Below are 22,286 nucleotides of genomic sequence, written 5' to 3' on the forward strand. Positions count from 1 at the left end.
TATTCACTTAATTTTGCTAGGTATAGGTGCTTTTCTTCTAGTATTCAAGGCTCTTTATCTTGTAGATAAATAATAGATTAAATTTAATATTAAAGTGATTAAATTTAATTATAGTGAAACTCTCCCTATATAAAGAGAGTCTTGAGTCATTATTTTACACACATTTGAATTCAAGAGAAAGTTGTAGAAAAAAAATTTCTGAAGAAATTATTTCAGAAAATTTCTAGAGATATTTTTTATTTACAACTTGGTCCAAAAGTTTAAAGAATTTGTGAAATTATCTCACTGGTAATTTTTGTGAAAAATTTTCTGATTCGAATCGAACTCACATTTGACAAACTAAGCTTGAAGATAGCTGAGAAGACTATTCGGTCGAAGTGTTCATTCTAGGCTAATCAAAATACAAAAAAGGTACAATTTTGATTAAATGTTTATTATTTTAGATATCACAACCAAGTTCTTATTTTAGAAAAAATTTTTAAACCTCTGGTTTTTCTCTAAATTTATTTTCCGCTGCGTTTTCCAAACTTGATTCTCCAACAATATAAAATTTTAATAAATAAAATTATTAAATATTCAATAAAATATTATAAATATTTTTAAAAATAAAAAATATGAGTAAGTTATTTACAAATATAGACAAACTTAGGTAAAATTTTATATCTATATTTTGAAATGAAAATGAGCTAAGACAAATATAAAATATATTAATATTATATTTAAGTTAAATTTTATTTAGCGTATAAACACGTCTAATTATAGCTTGCATAACAAATTTTCAAGATTTTTGTCTTTTGAATAAGTTTAGCCACAAACATTAAAGAATTACCTTTTAAAAAGTTTTGTATTAAATATATTGGAATCAACTAACAAATCAATCTACTTTTTGTTTTTGAATTATTGGAAGAATAAAAAAATATTTCTCCATAAATAGTTAGCAAAAAGAGTTAAATGAAATTATTAAAATTGTTAATAAACTATTATTTATTATGTTAATATGTATATTGAAGAGAAGTATATTAATTTTTATAGAAAATATTTAAATTAATTGAGAGAAATCTAAATTATTAAAATTAATTATAATTAGTCATGATCAAATCAAATTAAAATTGATTGAAAGAGATATAAGTATTTAATTTTAGGGATAAATTTTAAAATTATACATAAATTTTGATTTATTGTGTAATTTTGATGCATAAACTTTTGTGTAATCATACACGTGAAATTTTGATTGTGATTTAAACGTATAATGAAAATTTAATTTTGATTGAACTCTATGCATTTAAAGAAATAAATACATTAATTTATTTATATATTAGATAAAAATAATTATTTGTGTATGTGGTATATAAATGTAAAATGGTTCTATATAAATGATTATGTCATTAATTTGTGAAAGCTGAAAAAATTCATGTATAAAATTACGTAAAATAAAAATTTATGTAACATTATACATTTAATCAAAATTCATATATAATTTTAAGATTTATCTTTTAATTCTATTAAAATCAAATAAAAATACTAAATGATATCGAGTATTGACATAACAGTTGTTTAATTATTTTTTCACATAACACAAATTTAAGATATTTCATGCCAATAACAAGACCGTTCCTATAAGTTTTTTAGTATTTATTTTATGCATTCTTTATTTCCAAATTTAAGATATTAAAATTTTGTTTTGTTTTTAAATTCTTAGCATTATATGGTTTATAATTTTATTTAAATTGATAAATATTCATATATTATTTCAAATTAAATACTAAAATTATGGTCATGGAATAGTCATTGTTTTCATATCATATTGATTTTATATATTTAAGGTAAATAATAATTAAAATAAATGTAATTATTTTTAATTTTAAAAATAAAAGTAAAACCAGTAAAGTTTTTATATGTAAATGACATGATTGATTGTATATGGTAATTTATTTCCTAAAATAGTACCACTCAAGGAATCCTCTCATCCTTTATTTACCTTCTAAATTATATATGTGTTCACTTAAACCTTTTTTTTTGGTTAAATGTAGTATTTAAACTTAATTACTGTTACTCGATTAACCCTACGTAAACATTATTTGACTTTACCCGTTTTTTTTAGAATTGAAATGAAAAAAAAGTTAGAAAATCTGAATATTAATATTAAAAATAAAAAACAAAATTTCTCCCCCCGTCCCTCTTAGCTCCCTCCCACCACCATTGCTCTCCCCTCCCCCCTCCTTTTCGTATCAAATTCTTCCCTTGGGCAAAACTTTATATCATGGAATTATTAGTAAACATGGGAAGGAGTAGCAAAGGATACAATCCAATTTGGGAATGATGTTTTTCATGGTTCCGCCGAGTTCAGGGGGGCTTGCTCTAACTCCCCTGGATATCTCAAGCTAGATTGTGACGCAGCCTTCAACTCTTAGGCTTATAAAGCGAGCATGGCAATGATAATTTATGATTTGATCAGTGGCAAGTGATCTCCTCCTCGACAATTGGTAGCATACCCATTCTCAAATTAGACAACAAAATTTAAAATGACACTTGGGATTGGATTGCTAAAAATACTTTGTATTCCCACTGATTCGCAATAAATGCAAGTGAGTATTAAGGGCCAGTTCTTCATTGCTTAAAAAAAACACTTCTGACTCTAAGAGCATTTTTAAAAGAAAAGCTGTGAATAACAAGTTGTTTTTGGCAGAAATTTTTAGCTTTTCAAAGTACTTTGAAAAGTACTTCTGAAAAGGAGCTGAAAATGAGAAACTAAAAATTTTAGCTTTTCTTCTCCCAAAAGCACTTTTGATGCTTAATTACTTTTTCACTCATCTAATAACATAGTATTTTTTTTCTTGATGCTTAATTACAATTATGTTAAAATTATTAATTAAAAATAAAAAAAATATTTTTTAAAATACTAATTACAAATATTTAATGGTTATATTTAAATATTTCAAATATAGTTTATATATTCTAATTAAATTTTATAAATAATTAATATTTATTACTTAAAATATTTACAATTTATATTTCATATATAAAATATTAACAACAAGTTATAATAATTTTTTATATTATTACTAAAATATAATAATATTAAATAATTTAAATATTATTTAAATACATATTTATTACTTGATAATAACATGTCTAAAATAGATATTTTATTTTTTAAAATCACTTTTTAACAGTAATGTTAAACAATTAAATTTTAAACCAAGCACTCTTGAAGAATTGGCCTAAAACTATCTCGGTGAAATGTCGTTGAATGTTTTGGTTTGATTACAAATATAAGGCCGCAAAACTGCAGACGCTAGTTTTTCACCAAAGAAAAACCCAAAACAAGTGGGTCCATCCTCCACTCCAGCTTTCGTGTCATTTCCTTTCTCTCTCTTTCCTTTACTTTCCCTTCAGGCATCGATATCCAAATCCCCCTCCTTTTGTCCCTTCTCTTCATCAATTTCCCCTTAGTTTCTGCTTTTTTCTTTAAAACAATAAAGATCCCTTAGTTCTTTTCTTTCTTCGCCTTTTCCTCCAACAGGTTTGTTACAATCTCATAAATCCAACACACTACCTTTTCTTTTCTTTTTTTCTCACTTGCTCTTTTAATCGGCGTTGATTACTTAAGTCTTTTGTTAGATTCATTTTCTCTTTTCTTTAACGATCTCTTCTATTTTTGCAACTAGTTGTTTCTTGAATTATGATCTGTGAGAATTAATTTCATTTTGAATCTCTTTTTGTTGTTCAAATTCTATTATTGCAAAGATGGGGAAAAAAAAGAGGCACTTCTTTTGTTTTTTGAAGTAGTTTTAAATTAGTCTAGTTAAATAGCTTCGGATCAGGTAAATGAGTGATCTTATTAAAAGAAAACGGATTCTGATCGTCAACAGCTCAAAAGTATGGAAATCGAATTTGATAATAAAGGCTAGATTTTTCAGTTAGGGTTTGTTAAGAACCAAGTGTTTTTGTTTTAATGCTTTGATTTTGAATCTTTAGATTTTGAATGGATATTGCTTTGCTGCGGTAACCGGAATTTGATATTAAGGCTATGGAAATGAATCGGTTCACTTTAAATTTTAATATATATGTAGGAGTTATGATTCGGCTGTTTAAAGTAAAGGAAAAGCAGAGAGAACTTGCTGAAAATGCAAATGGGGGAGCTCCTACCAAAAAGCAAAGTCCAGGAGAGTTGCGTTTGCACAAAGGTTTGCTTCACATATTTAATGGGATTGAGTTGTTTAAATTTCCTTTAGTTCTATGATGAAGATCCATTATTTTTTATGATTTGGTGCTTTTGGTGTGTTATTGCTGATATTCTTCAGCTTTACTGATCTATTCAACTATATGTTGTTCTAGCACTGAATCTATTGGCTCAAGAGCATCTGGTGTTTGATCCAAGTGTGATTCTCATGTTTTACTTTGTCTTTCTACGTGTAGATATTTCTGAGCTTAACTTACCCAAATCTTGTGCTATAACATTTCCAAATGGAAAGGATAACCTGATGAATTTTGAGGTTTCAATTCGACCCGATGAAGGATATTATTTGTAAGGAATTTCTTTCATGCCTCTTATTTTAACACAAGTTTTCTTTTGATCTCTAGCACAAATTTTTTGGTTAAAGTTTTTGTTTATTGGAGAAGACATGACATGCTTATAAGAGTTTTTTTACGTTCATCTTCTTATATTAATAATGCTATAAGTATAAAACTGATTGGCTGCTGCTGTTACAGCGGTGGCACATTTTTATTCTCCTTTCAAGTTTCACCCGTCTATCCGCATGAGGCACCCAAAGTTAAGTGCAAGACCAAGGTAGTCTGGATTACCTTATTTTTATGTTTGTTTTCTAAATTCATGCTGTGGTCTCGCATGCTTTTGGTTATAACCTGGCTTGTATCATGTTGCACTCGAATATCCAGGTCTACCATCCAAATATTGATTTGGAAGGAAATGTTTGCCTTAACATCTTACGTGAAGATTGGAAACCGGTGCTCAATATAAACACTATAATCTATGGTTTATATCATCTTTTCACGGTAATGCCTAGTATATTTATAGCCATAATTCTATGGATTTGCTGCCATCTGATATCTGAATCTTTGAATTTTGTGTGCAGGAACCGAATTATGAGGATCCCCTCAATCATGAAGCTGCTGCAGTGTTGAGGGATAATCCAAAGATGTTTGAATCCAATGTGAGGAGGGCAATGTCTGGCGGGTATGTTGGGCAAACCTTTTTCCCACGGTGTGTCTAGCTTTAGCAAGGTCGCTGAATGCGCAAATGCACACGTCATAAACACTTGAGCTTCCATGGGTTGTATAATTTACCTGCAAATTGCCCTCTATTGTCTGCTTTGATTTTCTCACTTTTCCTGCAAGACCAACCGGATAAAAATTCCAACAATGTTTCACTCTAGCTTTTCCCAATGCTGTTGTAAGAATCTGTGGCATATAGTCTCAATGTGGAACTAGGATAGAGACAATAGACCGAATTTCATGCACTTGCATATTGTGTGACATCTCTCTCTCTCTCTCTCTTTCTGAAAGTGAATACCTCTCTTTGTTTCTTTCTTTAGCCTGTTTTTGCTTTGAGTGCAAGGATTTAGGTGCTTGTTGAACATTGAGCAACAAATCATTCCCATAATCAAAATAATTCCTGAACCAGATTTCATCTTCAGAGCCATCTTTGAAATGAATCCTTTTTTTATGCATGCACCTTAGGTTACAATTGCATGTTATTTAGACCTCTTAATTCTGCTTATTAGCTTACAGGATGAGATATAATTCCAATGTGCCTTTAAGTTATATATAAAAGCCTATAATCAAGGCAGCTGATAGAGAAATGGTTTATAATAAAATCGCAATGGTTCTACACTTACAGGCTGGCAATGTATGACCAGCATAATAATGAATTTCTTGACAAGTTAGTGGAACTTCATGAGAAAGATGTTGCCATAGAAGGTAGTATATGTCTGCCTCATAGTGGAAAGAAATTGTGAACCAAGATCTCAGAAAATAACCAAGTATTCGATCAAATCATCTCTTCCTCTTTCACAGCCGCCAATCTAACATTTTCACGGTCTCGCCTGAAGAGTTTGTACAACGGCGTGTAACACAAACAACACAAACCAAATGGAATTGCCATCATTGATAGTAGCCCTCTGGACAAAGCAAATGCCTCGCGTGGAGAACCATTGATCGGATCAATAGATTTTGAATCATAACCAAACATTTTCTCTGATAGGATACCTACCAAGGGAGCTGCGAAAGATGAAAACGATCCTTCAAAAGCACGGTCGAATGCATAGATCATTGTCCTATGTTTAGAAGGGACGACTTCGGCAAACATAGGACCATTTGCAGCCGTGGCATTCCAACTGATGGTTAAGCCCATCATAAACAGGGTTATAGCAAAGGTGTAATAGCTGCTCACTGATTGTGGGATCACTTTAAGAAGGAACAATGAGAATGGTATGCCCATGAAGGCACTGAATTGTGCACATATAATACGCCCAGAATGGGGGTAAATTTGTGACAATCTATCTGCTATTACCCCACCAAGAAAGGATCCCATCGCACATCCGATAGCAAAAAGACTTAAAAGTGCTGCTGTAGAATTATGATCAAAACCTGAGAAACAAGGAAAAAAAAAAAAGACCCAAAGGTATCAAACATCAAGCACTAAACCAGTGATTCGGCAAACTATGTAGCATTCGACCATTTTTCTGGCGTGCCAAAAAGAACCAAGAAAATGGGTTAGAATTTGTGTACCAATTAGTTCAAACCACATGGTAAAGAACACCATGGCAGTCCATGGTAGTGAACCAATAATTCCCTGCAAGACAATTATCTGAAAAGTTGGAATTTTAATAACAGCTTTCGTAGCCATCCAGGACTCGGACCAAACAGACGAGACACGACCATTCCCTTTTTCTACCAACTCATCCCTGCAAAAGAAAGCAGCTGAGTCACCAAAACAATATATGAAAATATCAAAATGCCAAACCCTAAAAACTAAATTTAGATGGTGATAAGATACTGAAACAGATAAAAACGAAAACCTTCGAATGAGCAATTAGTACCTTTCTAAATTAATTCTGGCATCATGATTGACACTAACTGTTTTCCTAGGATCAACAACAAATAGGAACACAAGGAGTCCTATGAATGAACTTAACGTTGCCATCAAAATGAAGGCACAACGCCATCCAGGCGTACCCCAGAACTGCTGACCAGCCATTACGGTAGCAACAACACCACCACCGATGCCGCCCAAGGTGCCAACAAGGCTTAGCAGCCCAAATCCAGCCCCTCTCACACCATCCATGTAACTATCAGCGATAAAAGACTGAAGTGCTGGTATTACAATTGCCAGTCCAAAGCCATTAACTGCTCTCCACATTGCAACCTGATGAAACTGTTGGCTTCCACCCACTGCAGCAGTCGATAAGGCCCAGCACATCGTACCTATAGCGAGAACAGTAGGGCGATCATAGTTAATTACGAGTACGCCAGCCAAGGGAGATGCCAGGCCCTGCACGAAGTTCCTTATGAAGGTGAGATACCCAAGATCGGATGGCCCAGCATTGAAAGCTTCACTAACTTCTTTGTAGACAGATGGAAGGAGGTTTTCATCAGCACGTTCCATAATGGCAGCCAAGTTTATAAGGAGGATAGAAAGTGAAACGCCGAAAATCTTTCTAGTTCTGTGGAATGTTAAAAGTATATCACCAGTAGATTCAACACAAAAAAAAAAAGCATTTCCAACAAAGGTAAATTACATAGAAAAGGGGAAAGCATTGAGGATATGTATATCTGAATATGCACATATTGAAGTAGTAACAATTGAAGAAGCTTTCTTTTGCAACCAGTTGACATTACAAAAGTAACCAAAAATCAAACATATCTAGGAATCTCCAATAAAAGATTCAAAAAGTGGAAGCCAAGGCCTACATTGGCCAAATTCCATAAACAAGGAAAACAGCTTCCTAAGAAAAATAAAGTATCCTTTGACAAGGATATCTCTGAGTTTTTGGTACATTATTATGACATAAAAAAAAAGCAACTAAAATAGAATAATTATGGTAAATATCAATTTGCTAATGCTTCATTTGCTTATCTAAGAACATAAAATGCCCCTTTAAAAAAGCTTTTTGACTTTGCTATATATATCCGAGTACCCAGATCCCATAATCAACAAATAATCAAACAATAAGTGCCTCAAAAATCAGGAAAAAAGAAAAAGGACAAAGATTTGGAAAAAGGAACTTACTTCATGGATTGAAGATGTCTACGAAACAAAGGCTTGGAGTGAAACGGAGCAGAAGATCTTAAACGGCTTCGATTTAAGCCCATAAAACAACCAAGAAAAACTCCCTAAAATCCTGGAAATATGTATTTCCAGCTTCGATGATGGATCTGGAACACCCACTTGCCTTGTTGAAACAATAAGACTCCGACCATCCAGGGACTCATCAGGAATTACCCCAAAATAAAAATATTCGATTCCCGGTCAATGCAAACAATATAATATTTAATTATTATTTATTGAAAAATAATTAATGAAGTTACACGGTTAACAAAAAGGACAAAAGCCCAAACTCTTAAAATAAAACTAGTATTTTGGATGGAAAAATCAAAGTTGGCGAAGCAAGGAAAATGAAAGAAAGCTAGTTTAGTTTATCCGGTTGCGGGAGAGGTTACATTCTAAAGCGCGGGCTTGATGCATAAGTCTGGGATCTAAACTACACTTGGATTGCGGAGATTGGTGGTGTCATAATTCCAGGATATGTAGTATCATGTCCTTTAAGGACTTCTTTTTAATTTTTTTCCTCCCTATAAAGGGGCTCGGGTTTTTTGGTCATTGACCTTCCATTAATAGTTAAATGTCCCAAAACATTTTTATAAATAAGTGAAGTGTACTTGTAGGATAGAATATATTAGACTAGAGTTAAATTATTAAAATAATATTTTTTATAAGAGATAACTCATCATGTTAATTAACTATTTAAATACATATATTTTTATCATTTCACTTCTCATTTAATCCATATTTTTATGTAGTTAAACTATTTCAAGAGAGAACTAAACTTAGGAATCCGTGCATAAATATGTGCATAAATAAAGATACATAAAACCAGTTTTACTTAAGTAAAATTAATGTATAAATTATAAAGAAATTCATTTTAAATGTCTTAATAATCATTTGGTGCTTGAGTTTGTTACTTTTCTTAATGCGGTATATGTTTGCTTTTGTCCAATGTGGTATATAGGGGTGAGCGTTCAATCGAATCAAATAAAAAAATTTCGAGTTAATCGAGTTGGCGAATCATATTTTATCATCTTAACTCGATTTGAAATTTTCTCAAATTTCGAATCTAATATATTTGTTTCAGTTAAATTAAAAAATAATAATTTTGGGTCCTTATAATCACTATCAGCCACCGTAATCAAATTTGTTATTAACTTTCATCCCCTTCTCTGCTTGCTTAGTTGCTTCAATTATCTTATGATTTTTGTCACTATGTATTTTGAAATTAAAAAATATATTAAATGTAAAAAATATATTTTTAATAAAAGTTATCTTAAAGATAAAATGTGAAATTATTACCAAAATAAAATTTTAACACAAATATTTTATAGCATCATCAATAAATCAATTTTAATAAAATTTATAGATTCAATATGATTAAACAATTCAATAATATAAATAGTAAAAATGTGAAATTTATTTTAATAATATAAATAGTAGATATAAATAAAATTATCTTTTGACAAAAGATATAAATAAAATTATTACTATTTAGGTTTAGAGATTTTTTGGACAATTTTAATTTTTGATTTTAGGGTAAAAGGTGATAAGTAAAAGTTTAGGGGAAAATAAAAGTTTTGAGGATTGAGAGAGTAAAATTTGGGGAGGGGGAAGTAAATGGGGAGTAAAATTTGGGAGGGGGAATGGGTTTGGGGTAGAAGGGGGGTGAGATGGGAGAGGAGTAAAAGTTTTGGGGGGAAAGTGGGAAGGAGTAAAAATTTTGGGGGAAATAAGGAGGTTTGAGAGTTTGAGGTAAAAATGTAAAATATTATAATTTGATATTTGGTTTATTCGAATTATTCATATTCGAAAACCAAACTCGATTCGAACTAGAAATTCGAAAAAATTCAAGTTGACTAAATAACTCAATATGTTTAACTCGAAATTCGAATTTGTTTTTCAATTTTTTTGAGTCAAATCGAGTTTTGCTCACGCCTAGTGATATATGTATTTAGCAAAAGTTATATATTTTGATACTTGAAAGTAATGATGTTAATATTATAGTGTTTAATCCGAGTTTAGATTAATTTGATAAAAATCATAATTAACTAATAATATTAGGAGTTATCTTTATACACAAAAATTTTGAGTTGAATATTAACCTGAAAAAACTTTTGGATTTAAACAAAAGTTGATGAACCTTATGTTTATAAATGTATAAGGATGAAAAGATAATTTTTGTTATTCTATATGTCGATGACATTCTACTCATTAGGAATGACGTGGGAACATTATCATTGGTTGGCTAACTCAACGATTTGGCATTAATGGTTAAAGCTAATTTCGCATCTATAAAGATCAAGGGAACAAAATGATGACAATTATCTCAAGCTTCGTACATTGATGAAATTTTGAAATGTTTTGCAATGTCTAATGAGAAGAAGGAAGCACAGCCTTTTGTATCGGGTTTTTCATCTTTCTTTGATTGATTTTCCTAAGACAGAAGAAGAAAGATAATATATTAGAAAAGTTCTAAATATATGTCGATTGTAAGAAGTTTTACATATACTATGCTTTCATGATACTTGGGCTCAAACATTGACAAATTTTTAAGCATATACTCAAGTATTTACGAAGAATAAGAGATTATATCCTTGTATACTCTAACAGGAACTTAATACCCCTTGGATATACTAATTCAAACTTCCAAACACGTAGAGGATTAAGGAAATTGACATTAGTTTTTGTATTTGTCCTAGGCAGCGAAGCCGTGGTTTGGTGTAGTGTGAAGTAGACTTCTACTACTGACTCTACTTTGGAGGCTGAATATGTGCATAAAAGAAATAGTCTAGCTTTAAAAGTTCTTAATAGATCTTAATTTCATTCTTACTATGGAAAATCCGATCACAGTATATTACGATAATAGTGCAACAATAGCTAATAATAAGGGAACAAGGAATCACAAAAGGAGAAAGCATATTGGTTGCAAATATCATAGTATACGAGAGGCGGTAGCCAACAAAATTGTAGATATAGTCAAAATTACATCGAAGGACAACCTTACGGATCTATTTACCAAAACTCTGATGGATAAAATCAATTTGAAGAAATATGTTAAGGGTATGAGAATGCAAAATATGACTTATTTACTTTATCAGGGCAAGTGAGATATTGTTAGGATTTGTGCCCTTAGTGTAGTGATTTCATTATGACTACTTGTAATTTTTTGGATTGATTGAGTAAATAAAATTATCATATTTTCATTTTATTAATATTTGTATAACTATCCTCAAAGATTCTTCATAAAAAGTAAAATGTATAAGTAAATATAAGCTCCTTGATTACCTTTAATTTTGTTGGAAAAATTAGTTTTATGGGAACTTTGAGGCATATTCTCAATAGGTAAAGTTGGAGAGTTGAATCATAAAATTATGGTTTCATATTCTACTCTATGAGACCTTTACAATGGTATATCATATGCTCAAAATGGTTGAGTGATGAATGAGAAATTGATGCTCAAATTAAACTACTTGGAAATATTGTTGAGGAAAAATAAAGGCTTAGATCCCACATTGGTTAAATACCAAAGTGTGAGATGTGTTTATATATGTGAACCCTCTTGAAGGGTAATTGAATGAATAAGCTTGTAACCCTACCTTGCGCGCAAGGGGTACAGTTCCAAACCCGACGGCTCCTTAATGCCAAATTTTATGGTTATTTCCAAATTTTCCACTATCCTAAATGCCTATAAAAGGTTGTGTATTTTGTAGGATTAGGATTACACACACATTCTAATAATTTCTTATACAGAAATTCTATTCATTTTAAAACTCTTCCTTTTCCTCTCCGTATTTTTCAAATGTTCCGGTAATAGAAAAAGATAAATTTCGTTCATTGATCATTGTAGAGGTGCTACTACTTTGATCACTGTTGTTGTTGTATCTTGGGAGACATTTGACCAATATTTCTCCAAGTACCGTACGAGCGGCCGAACCTATCTTAAGAAAATTGTGTTTCATAGGCCTCAGCGTTTCATAAAATCTCGATTCTTCTTTATTTCAACTTTTTAGTATGGTTTTATTTGATTTTAGTATTTGATAAATTAATTATAAACCATTCTATTTATATTTTATTTCATATGTGCTTATTTATATTTAATTATTTTGTTCACTAACGTGTTTTGTCTAACAAATTTAACTAATATTAAGTTACATTATATGAACAAATTATAATGTAAGAAGGCAACTTATAGAAGTAGACAATCTAAATTGTCCATAGTCCATAGAATCAGATTGAGCTAATGGTTCAAATAATAGGGGACTATTATGTCACATATAAGTCCAATTACAAAGATAACTTGTCTTGGCGATTGTAGCAGGAATGACTTCCAGAAATTGACACACACACACAATTGTCTAGATTGACAATAACATCATATTAAAACCAAGTTAAAATTTTCCTAAATTAATTTATGGACTTATTCACTTGTGATGTTCATGGTGTGGTTAATCCTTGAGTAAGTGAATAGTATATTACTTATGTGCTTTAGTGTATTGAAACCTATGCTCGGGTAGATTGTTGGTATATTGGGTACATTGACATGACTTGTGCATGGCATGACTTCATTCACATTATTGGAATCATAGCTTAAATATAAAGTAAATGGTATCCTTTCATTGGCCTTGTATGAATTATGAAATTGGAATGTGGTTATGAGTTATTTGTCTAAGACGAATGATTAATCATTATAATTATGAGTAATGATAGTTTACATTGAGGAAGATATAATGGTGGTCTTGACATAAAATGGATAGAATTAGGTGAGAAATTTTAACCTAAAGGGATCAAGAATATCCTATGAGGGTAACACACATATGATAAAGTCATTGGACAAAAGCTTAATATATGTAGCTTTCTTAATTGTATCAGACATGGAAATTAATCATCGTACTTTTAGTAGATTGATTTTGTGGCTAAATAACTTTCTAATTAATCGATGAAGAGTCAAAACTTAATTATAAATTATTTAGCGTAAACTACGCCGTAGGTCACCCTAAAATAGTGTCGTTCTTATTTTGGCCACTCTAATTTTTTTTGTCAATTTAGTTACTCTAATTAGAAAATTGCTTAAATTGATCATTGCGATTAAAAATTTTGTTAATTCACTAATGTATTGCTAATGTGGCATTTTTTAAATTTTTTACTAAAGCTAGGGGCCTCTCTATAATTAGTCTAAAACATTTTTTTTGGTTTATTTGCAACATGAAGCTTTCAATGGTGGCATCACCAACATTTGAATACTCTTTAGGAAGAGAGAATCCAACAACGGTGATGACGAACCATGACCCCACCTTTCCGATAAGCCCACCAACTACAAAATCACATCAAAATTTCCACATTTAGAGAATTAGTTTCTGCAAAGCAATTAATCGTCCATTATTGTTACATTCTTTTACAAATGAAATAACATTAATCATAATCCTAAAACCCCAAATATAGAAAAACTTAAGGATACAAAACAACTAAGGCCAAAAGGAAAAAAAATTTATGATCTAGAAAGACCACTAACTAATGAATAAGTAAACACAAAACTTAAGCTTAGATATTTTCAAAAGCATACTATTGATTTTAACAAAGAAAAAGCGTGTGTTTCTTAATTAAATTTACTTTCTATGTGATGGACAACCATGACCACTATTTTACTTCCTAAAACCAATGCTCTTGGATTCTTAAAAGTAGAAAATCCATTCCAAACATTAATTCTATTCCTACATATTTCATGGTTTTATTTCAGCTTCAAATTATTCAAATCACATAGGTTTCTTTTCCAAATTGCAGAAAAATATAATTGTCAAAAAAAAATAGAAGTAAAAAAGTGAAGCTTTACTTGAAGTAATAATAGAGACAACGTTGTCGTGATAGTCGATGGTGGTAGAGAGGCCGGTGGGCTCATTGGAAAAGGTGGGGCCATGGTCTATCGTCATAGTTGGATTCCCTCTTCTTAAAAAGAATTCAAAAGTTGATTATTCCACCATTGAAGTCTTCATAATGCAAATAAACCAAAAAAAAGTGTTTTGGACTAATTACAGAAAGATCCCTAGCTTTAGTCAAAAGTAAAAAATGCCACATCAACAATTCGTTAGTAATTCGACAAAATTTTTAATGGCAGTGACCAATTTGAGCAATTTCTTAATTGGAGTGACTAAAATGAAAAAAAAATTAGGGTGACCAAAATAGGAACAACGCTATTTTAGAGTGACCTGCGGTGTAGTTTAGCCTATTATTTAAGCCCCAATTATCTAAGTTCGATCTGTCCCTCTACTAGCTCATTATAACTCTGCATGGATAGCATAATAGATTGCATGAATTACCCTCCACAATAAATACATTTTCTCAATAAGGCAAGAGATGACATGAAATTTAATTTAATTTCTTTGGGTAACATTTAATTGGATGAAAATAAATAAATAATTGAGTCCAAAATGAAAATTTTGAATCTTCATCGTTGTTATACTTTATTCAAACAAGTAAATTAATTTGCACATTGATTCTAATACAATAAAGTTGATATGATTTTAATAGAACTAGAATTGTATTGTGAAGTTATTTAATTGAATTAATTAATATTAAAAACAATTATTTAAAGTTTGATTAGATAATTAAGAGGAATTAGTTTTTGATTCGATTCAAGAAAGGTTAGCACATATACTTAAATCTAACTTAGATCAGTTCACCTAGCTCAACAAGGAATATGTAACGACCCAATTTTCGTCAGTCTTGAAAAAGTCATTTTTGAGATTGAATTCGCTAAATCGAGCTGCCCAAAAAATTTAACGAGGAAATTATAAGATTAACAGAAGACTAAAAAATGAGATTATTTAGTAATTAAATTGATTAAGTTGTAATAAATGGTACAATGACTAAATTGACGAGTGTAGAATAAGAAGAATTTGATTAAAAGAAGATACCAGGTCTAAATGTAACACCCCTTGGCCGACCCAATCGCTGGGTCTGAATTACAGGATGCTAAAGTCATTGCCGGAGCAACTACAGAAAATTAACATTCAAATTAATATAAACCATGTAATCATTGTCACACCCCAATATTGGACCTAGAAGTTTTAAGGGTAAATTAGAAATTTTGGCTCGGAATGGGTTCGAAAATTTTGAATTATGGTAACCCGAAATTGTTTTCGTCTATGACTTTTTGAAAATTAAATCAATTTTTTAAAATAATGTTCAAAAGACTTTCAATTTTGAAATAAGGACTAATTTGTAAAAGAGTTTAAATTATGATTTTTTAAAAGGAAATTAAACAAAATTTTAATTTTCACCATATTTTCCCCCTTCATCTTTATAAAACCCACGTTAGTCTATTCTCCATACTTTTTTTTCCGTCCATTGCATTCTAAAGCTCCTTTTATTCAATTTTGATTCCCAAACTTAATTCTTTAGATTTCTACTACTCCCCAAGCCATAAATCTCCATAGTATTTCAAGAAAAACATTCAAGAACACCATAAATTTCTCCATTGTTGAATTTTTGGGTTTTTTGAGTTTTTGATCAAATGTTTAGTTTTTCATCAACTAAGGTAAAGATTTTTTTTCCTTACTAGTTTTTGATGTTATTTGATCCTTTAAATTGAGTTTCTAGTCGATAAATAGCATTTTTTAAATAAAAGCCAAAAATTAGGTCGTTAATGGTGGATTTCAATATTTTGGGTAAAAATGTGGTTTCAAGGTGTTTTTCAATTAGTTTTGATATGATTAGAAGGTTTCTAAACTTACTTTAAAGTTTCATTAAGGATTTCCAATATTTCAATGAATTTTCGTAAAAAATGCCATAAACATGTCGAAAATTTTGATACCATGAATTGGGTAGTTTTAAGTAGTTTAAAGGTTGAGAATCAGTAGTAGGTGAATAATTAGATGAACAAAATCAATTTTAGGCAGAAAAAAATTAAGTATAGACCGAGATAATAGAAATTCAAATTTGCTACGTCGAAGGTTTTGATTACAAGAGAATTTAACTTAGGCTTGTGTTTTGATTGTTTGAAATGAGTCTTTGGCTGATTGTTGATTGTGTTGTTGTGTGATTTACCTTGTTGAAGCATGGAAACCATTGGAGCCTTCTACGAGCAAGGCGAAAGGTAAGGAAAAGCTAGTTTAAACTTTCAGCAATTAGGCAAAAGAGTGATCGGTAAGTGTTTGGAATCACTACTTGTAGACACGATTCATAGTATTAATTGGGAGCTTAGGAATAACCCAAACCCCTATCCTAAGTTCTGAGTGTAAGCTTTCCATTGCCCTTATTTTATTTTGGAAAATTATGTGAATAATTGTGGATTGATTATTATGGTGCGATATTGTGATATGAGACATGTGTGATGACTATTGTGAATTTTGTTGTGTTGTGGGCATGATATACATGCCAAATGACAGTAAAAATGATAAGTTAATAGTGCAAATATGTAGCAAAAGTGAGTGAAATTTCGATAAGTATATATGTGTTGAATTGTGGAATGTGATATTATTATGACAGGTAATATGTGAGAATATTTGTATGTGATATATGACGTACTGATTTTAATGCACACATATGTGATGGCTTAATGAGCATTATTGTGCCACTTAAAGTGCAATTAAATGTGAATTCGATAAGCATTCATTGTGTACAAGTTGTGATGTAAATTGATGAATATGAACAGAGATGATGTGCATTAAATCAATAATTAAAAATGTGTAACTGTGGATATTTTGGCCTTGTGTGTAACACCCCCAACCCGAATCCCTCGCCTGAACTAGGTTACGGAGCATTACCAGAGCTTACAGATCAAACGGACAGAAATTTCAAACATTTCATATCATAAAAACAAGTCATAAAAGTATCATTTTAATCAAAATTATAAACATAACAAATCCAAATCAATTTGCCTAATTCATGAGCACTTAAACATAGAATTAAATTCACATGCACCTATCTAGATTTAGTTCAATTTATCATGCCATAATATGGCTTCAAAAACAAACACATATTTATATGTATAAAACCAACCAAAATTAAACTTATAACCTCATTTACAATCAAACCACAAAATAACTATTATTTAGACACCCTAGGTACATGCCAACACAAAGGATAAACATCACCACATTTGAGTTCGGGATCTGTAACACCCCAAATTCGGCCTGGACGTTATGGCTGAATCTAGCGATGTCACATGGAAGTGCGTTTGAAAACCATATCATTGTTAAAACCGTTATCCGTTAGAACTTATCATTATCTTTCATTAATTCTCAAATTGTGATTCATTTCCAAAACGCTATACTTTGCGAAAGCTTTTAAAATAGTTTGCGTGTGCGTGGTGTTTTGATAAAACATTCATCTCTTTTGAAAACCCGAGTTTTACCTACTTCTAGTAGATATAAACAGAAAACAGTATAAAATCCAAATTTTAGGTAAAAATCCATAGAGGCCATTATTACAGAAAAATACCCCAAAATAAAACTTAAAATCATAAATAAGTATCAAATAGCAAAAATGAGTCGTGTGGCCACCGCTGAGTCGTCCGCCGCACCGATCCACCCATGTCTGGGGATTACTTATACAGATTAAATAGAAAGGGTGAGTTTACGTAAACTCAGTGTGTAATCCCCATGCAAACAAACAGACAATACAGATAATCGTAAATAAGTATCAAATAGCAAAAAGGAGTCGTTAGGCTTGAAGCCTTTCAGTACGCTTCCTCCAATCAATATCAATTCCCAACCCAATGCAATGCATCATACAGACATGTCATGGTATCATGTATAATCAGTATAGTGTATATAACATGCTCAACATACAGACATACATATCTATCTTATATAGGCATATAACAGTCTTTCAATCATTTCAGTCAATTAGGGGTCTAAGTAAACTTACCCACCCTACAGTAGGCTCACAGTCGACTTGGGCGACTCGTGCAACCTTAGCAGTCAATCAGTGAAAATAGGCCCACAGGCCCATGTTGCATGCCTATGTAGGCCCACACGCTTGTGTGGCCCATACGGCCCAAAATGGCCTTGGTCGTGTGGATCACACTGCCTGGCCCAATATTCCTACACGCCCAATATTCGTAGTTAATTCGAAACCAAAACATTGATAATGATTCATTCAACCCATTCATTACTTACCTTCAAAACCAAGCAACCCCCCACTGCGGAAACGAACAAGACAGGTCAGCACTCCCAGAATTCACCGCTGCCAATTCTAAAAGACCCAATGTTAACAATAAATTACATCTTCATAATCAAAAGAAAGGAAAAGCTTCCCCTAATTCACAAACACAACCACCTTACCTACTAAGCAAGTAACAACAGAACCACACCGCTCCAACACTAACCAAATCGCTCCAGCCCTTAACCTTCATCAATGAAACAGTCGATCGATTACCAAGAATCCATTAACCAAAATACACCACAGTTACGAAACTTACCACCAACGCATGAAAGCACAATGGAGATAACAAGTTGCGGTAACAAGAAAAAGGCTAGGAAACAAGAGAAATCGGAAGCAAAAAGGAAAAGAGGGAATCAACAGAACCAAGAGAAAAGTAAAAAGAAGAAAGGAGAGGGGAAAAGAAAATAGCCAAAAATCACAGCAATATTCGGCACCACAGAAGAAGAACAGTCGACAGGAAAAACTGAGAGAAAACCAATGCCAAAGCCGAAATTTGTCAGGAAGGTGGAGAGAAAACTGACTCTTTTTTTCAGAATAAAAGAAAAATGATTAGATTTTGGATATTCTCCCCCCAAAATCCCCAAATTTTCTCCCCCTTATCCCTAAATTCACTTCCACACTTCCCCACACCCTTCAAACACTCCAAACCGTCCACACTCACCCCACTCTCTTCAGAATTATGATTCCACTCAAACACCTTCACGGCATCTAGCAAAAATAAGTCCTTCGCTCGCACAGAGACTCGAACTCCTAACCCCCAGTATACGAATACACCACTTAGCCACCAAACCAGCAGGCCCATTTTGTCATTTTTTTACCAACATTTACTTATAAGCCTACTGGTTAGAGATAGAGGTTTATTCATTTAAAAACCAAAAATTTTCCCAAGCTAATGCTTGAGCTTGGGACCTCCCAAACACTCCCAGAACACGTAACCACTAAAGCTGACAAATATTTGTGTCATAAACAGACAAAAATAACTATATAAGGGATTTTTTTTGGGGCGTTACAGGATCGTTGTTGGATGCTGAATCAGTGATCAAAAGTTAAGTACCTAACCTGCGCATGGGAAACAAAACCGTACAGTAAGTATAAACACAATGGTATTTCTATAATTTGAATATTTAAAGATAAGAAATTACAAATATACAATTGAAATATAAACACATATTAATATTTAATTATTACAACAACCATATCATATTCCATTTGTTTCACAAATATCTCAATTCTCATACTTGCTATATAAATAGCTTTCACAATTTATTTCATATTTCATTATACAATTGCAATATCCATTCCATAGTCATTTCATGAGTATATAACTCATATATTCCATATATTTGCAACATATTTCACATTTTATTTTCAAATTACTATTTCACTCCCATTTCTCATACCATACCATTTCAATATCAATTAGAAAACTTTATTATTCATTTACCCTTATTAACACAGCTCGAACTCGGACGGATACACAGATCCAACCAAAACACACCAGTTTGGCACCCAATGTCTCATCGGATAATTCAAAGTTGTAAATTGACACCCAGTGTCTCATCAAATCGAAGTCGAAGTCGAAGAAATCCCTGAACTCTTTCAATCTTATGACATGCCATCTATATCTGACTCAACCCGATACAATTAATAGGGTTTTAATTCACTTTTCAAATACAACCAATATTTATTTCAATTCAAATAATCAATATATTCAATATATATACCAATTTAGTCAATATAAATTCAATAAATTCATCACATACTAAATCAATCCATTTCAATTGCAAAACACAATAATTCTCACCTCAACACTTACCATATACATTAAATTGAATTATAACAATTAATAACTAAATTCGGATTATAGAAATACAAACCAAAAATTTCGAGCTATTCCTCGTCGACTTTATCTTCCCCTTTTTTAGTCGAGGATTCCGGTACAACGTTAGCTACGGAATTAAAACAATTAAAACTCATCAAATCAATACAATACAATTTCTTATTTCATATTTCAATTTTTACTCAACATTTGTCTAAATTCCAATTTAGTCCCTAAACTGAGACTAGTTTTATTTCTTCACAATCAATTCTATTTTTTCATCAATTTCCACTTTAAACTAGATTTAACTCTCTAATTTCACTTAAATCCCTAAATTTTGATTTTTCACAATTTAGTCTCTATTACTCAAAATTTACAACTTATTCTACAATTTAATCATTTTTACTTCTAACTTAAAATCTATCAATTTAATCCCTAATACTAAAATTATTCAACATTAGCAACATTTAAAAACTCAATAATTTCTAAAATTTTGACATGGGTCGATAGTATTTAATACGGATTCCAAAATATAAAAAATTAAAGAAAAATGGACTAAATTGACTAACCAATTGAACTTGGAACTTTGAAACCCTAGTTTTCTCCTTTCTTTCTTTTCTCCGCTTCATTTTACTTCTCTTTCTTTCTCTATTTCTTTTTCTTTTCTTTTATTTCTTTGTTTTATTATTATATAATATAATATATATATAATATATATACTTAAACATTAAGATATAATTTTATAATATTATAATATATATTTTAACTTTAAAGTTTTTAATAATAAACACTTATGCCACCTCATTTATGAGTAATGGCATAATTGCTTCTTTAGTCCTTTTACTTTTCTTTAATTTAAAATTCAATTTTCTCCTATATGCAATTTAGACCTTATACCTAATTACTTTTAATTCAAGAAAATTCACTTAATCGAAACCTAATTAACTACACAACTAGCTTTGTAAATATTTATTGAAAATATTTACGAGTCTAATTCTGAGAACAGAGTCCTAGGAATGCATTTTTTAATTTGATCCTTTTAATTAATTAACCATTGCGACATTAAAATTTCTTAACAAAACTTTAATACCACCATAGTGACACTCGTAGATATTTATAAAAATATTTACGGCTCAGTTTATAAGAAAAAGGTTCTGATACCTTATTTTCTAAAACCACTTGAACTTAATAAATCACTTATATAGCATAAATTATCAAATCAAAAACCTTTTTAAAAATCACATTTGACTCATAATATTAAATAATAATTACGAACTTACTCGTCAGGTTTTGGTGGCCCCGAAACCACTGTTTCTGACACCATTAAAAAACGGGTTGTTACATTATGATCTCTTAAAACCATTGGATATAGTTGGCATGCCATAGGGTTGTGAGTACTCACCTATATGTATATGTGATTTGGGAATTGAGGCATTGAGACATGTTTGGAAAGATAAGGGAATGTGAGCTAAGCTCCATTCAACGGGACATGTTTGGTGTGTTGCAGAGTGTTAGCTTTATGCTTCACTTTTTGGGATATGTTCGAGTCTATGAGTCAATCGGTGTGTTAGAGATCTGTGTATCTGATTTATGGTGGTAGAGCCCACTTTAATGTTTCATAGCCTCAAGTTCCAAATTATCGTGTAAATATGATCTTATTTATTGTGATAATACAATGTGAGATGGTTGCATAAGCATATAAATAATATGCTAAATAAGTTGATTTAAGTTCGATGAAAATGATAGTATGTTCTCATAGTAAATTGCATATGTAATTGTAGTTTGGGTCATTTTCATTTAACTCGTGAATGCATGAGAATATATCAGCTAGACTTATGAGTTACTAAAGCATGTATACGTTATTAGTCTTGATGAATTATTGTAAAATAAATTATTTGAATATGAGTTGAGTGTAGATATACATGAGAGTATATGCTAGTTTTATGATTTAATGAAGTGTGAATATATTATCGTGACATGGTTAGGATATGGATGTGAATGTGTTGTAGTATGCTT

At 31.1% G+C, this 22,286-nt stretch overlaps 2 protein-coding genes across 2 annotated transcripts; one reads left to right on the forward strand and one right to left on the reverse strand.

Annotated features, from left to right (window-relative positions):
• The first annotated feature begins 3,320 nt into the window (after positions 1-3,320).
• Positions 3,321-5,656, forward strand: LOC105803836 (NEDD8-conjugating enzyme Ubc12). The gene is made up of 6 exons (XM_012636246.2): positions 3,321-3,523; positions 4,074-4,187; positions 4,420-4,528; positions 4,714-4,792; positions 4,900-5,016; positions 5,097-5,656. Exons 2-6 carry the CDS (start codon positions 4,079-4,081, stop codon positions 5,232-5,234), a joined length of 552 nt encoding a protein of 183 aa, XP_012491700.1. The 5' UTR covers positions 3,321-3,523; positions 4,074-4,078; the 3' UTR covers positions 5,235-5,656.
• A 158-nt stretch (positions 5,657-5,814) lies between these two features.
• LOC105803835 (uncharacterized) lies at positions 5,815-8,729 on the reverse strand. The gene is made up of 4 exons (XM_012636245.2): positions 8,252-8,729; positions 7,062-7,685; positions 6,751-6,926; positions 5,815-6,609 (listed from the first exon to the last, which is right to left on the reverse strand). Exons 1-4 carry the CDS (start codon positions 8,332-8,334, stop codon positions 6,011-6,013), a joined length of 1,482 nt encoding a protein of 493 aa, XP_012491699.1. The 5' UTR covers positions 8,335-8,729; the 3' UTR covers positions 5,815-6,010.
• Between the last annotated feature and the right edge of the window lie 13,557 nt (positions 8,730-22,286).

The sequence above is a fragment of the Gossypium raimondii genome, chromosome 11 (assembly GCF_025698545.1).
Source record: "Gossypium raimondii isolate GPD5lz chromosome 11, ASM2569854v1, whole genome shotgun sequence".
NCBI lineage: Eukaryota > Viridiplantae > Streptophyta > Magnoliopsida > Malvales > Malvaceae > Gossypium > Gossypium raimondii.

Coding starts and splice junctions, on each gene's coding strand:
- LOC105803836 (XM_012636246.2), top strand. CDS start 4,079: ATGATTCGGCTGTTTAAAGTAAAGGAAAAGCAGAGAGAACTTGCTGAA. Junction 4,188..4,419: donor AGAGTTGCGTTTGCACAAAG/GTTTGCTTCACA, acceptor TTCTACGTGTAG/ATATTTCTGAGCTTAACTTA. Junction 4,793..4,899: donor AAGTTAAGTGCAAGACCAAG/GTAGTCTGGATT, acceptor TCGAATATCCAG/GTCTACCATCCAAATATTGA.
- LOC105803835 (XM_012636245.2), bottom strand. CDS start 8,334: ATGGGCTTAAATCGAAGCCGTTTAAGATCTTCTGCTCCGTTTCACTCC. Junction 7,686..8,251: donor AGACATCTTCAATCCATGAA/GTAAGTTCCTTT, acceptor AACATTCCACAG/AACTAGAAAGATTTTCGGCG. Junction 6,610..6,750: donor CATGTGGTTTGAACTAATTG/GTACACAAATTC, acceptor CTTGTTTCTCAG/GTTTTGATCATAATTCTACA.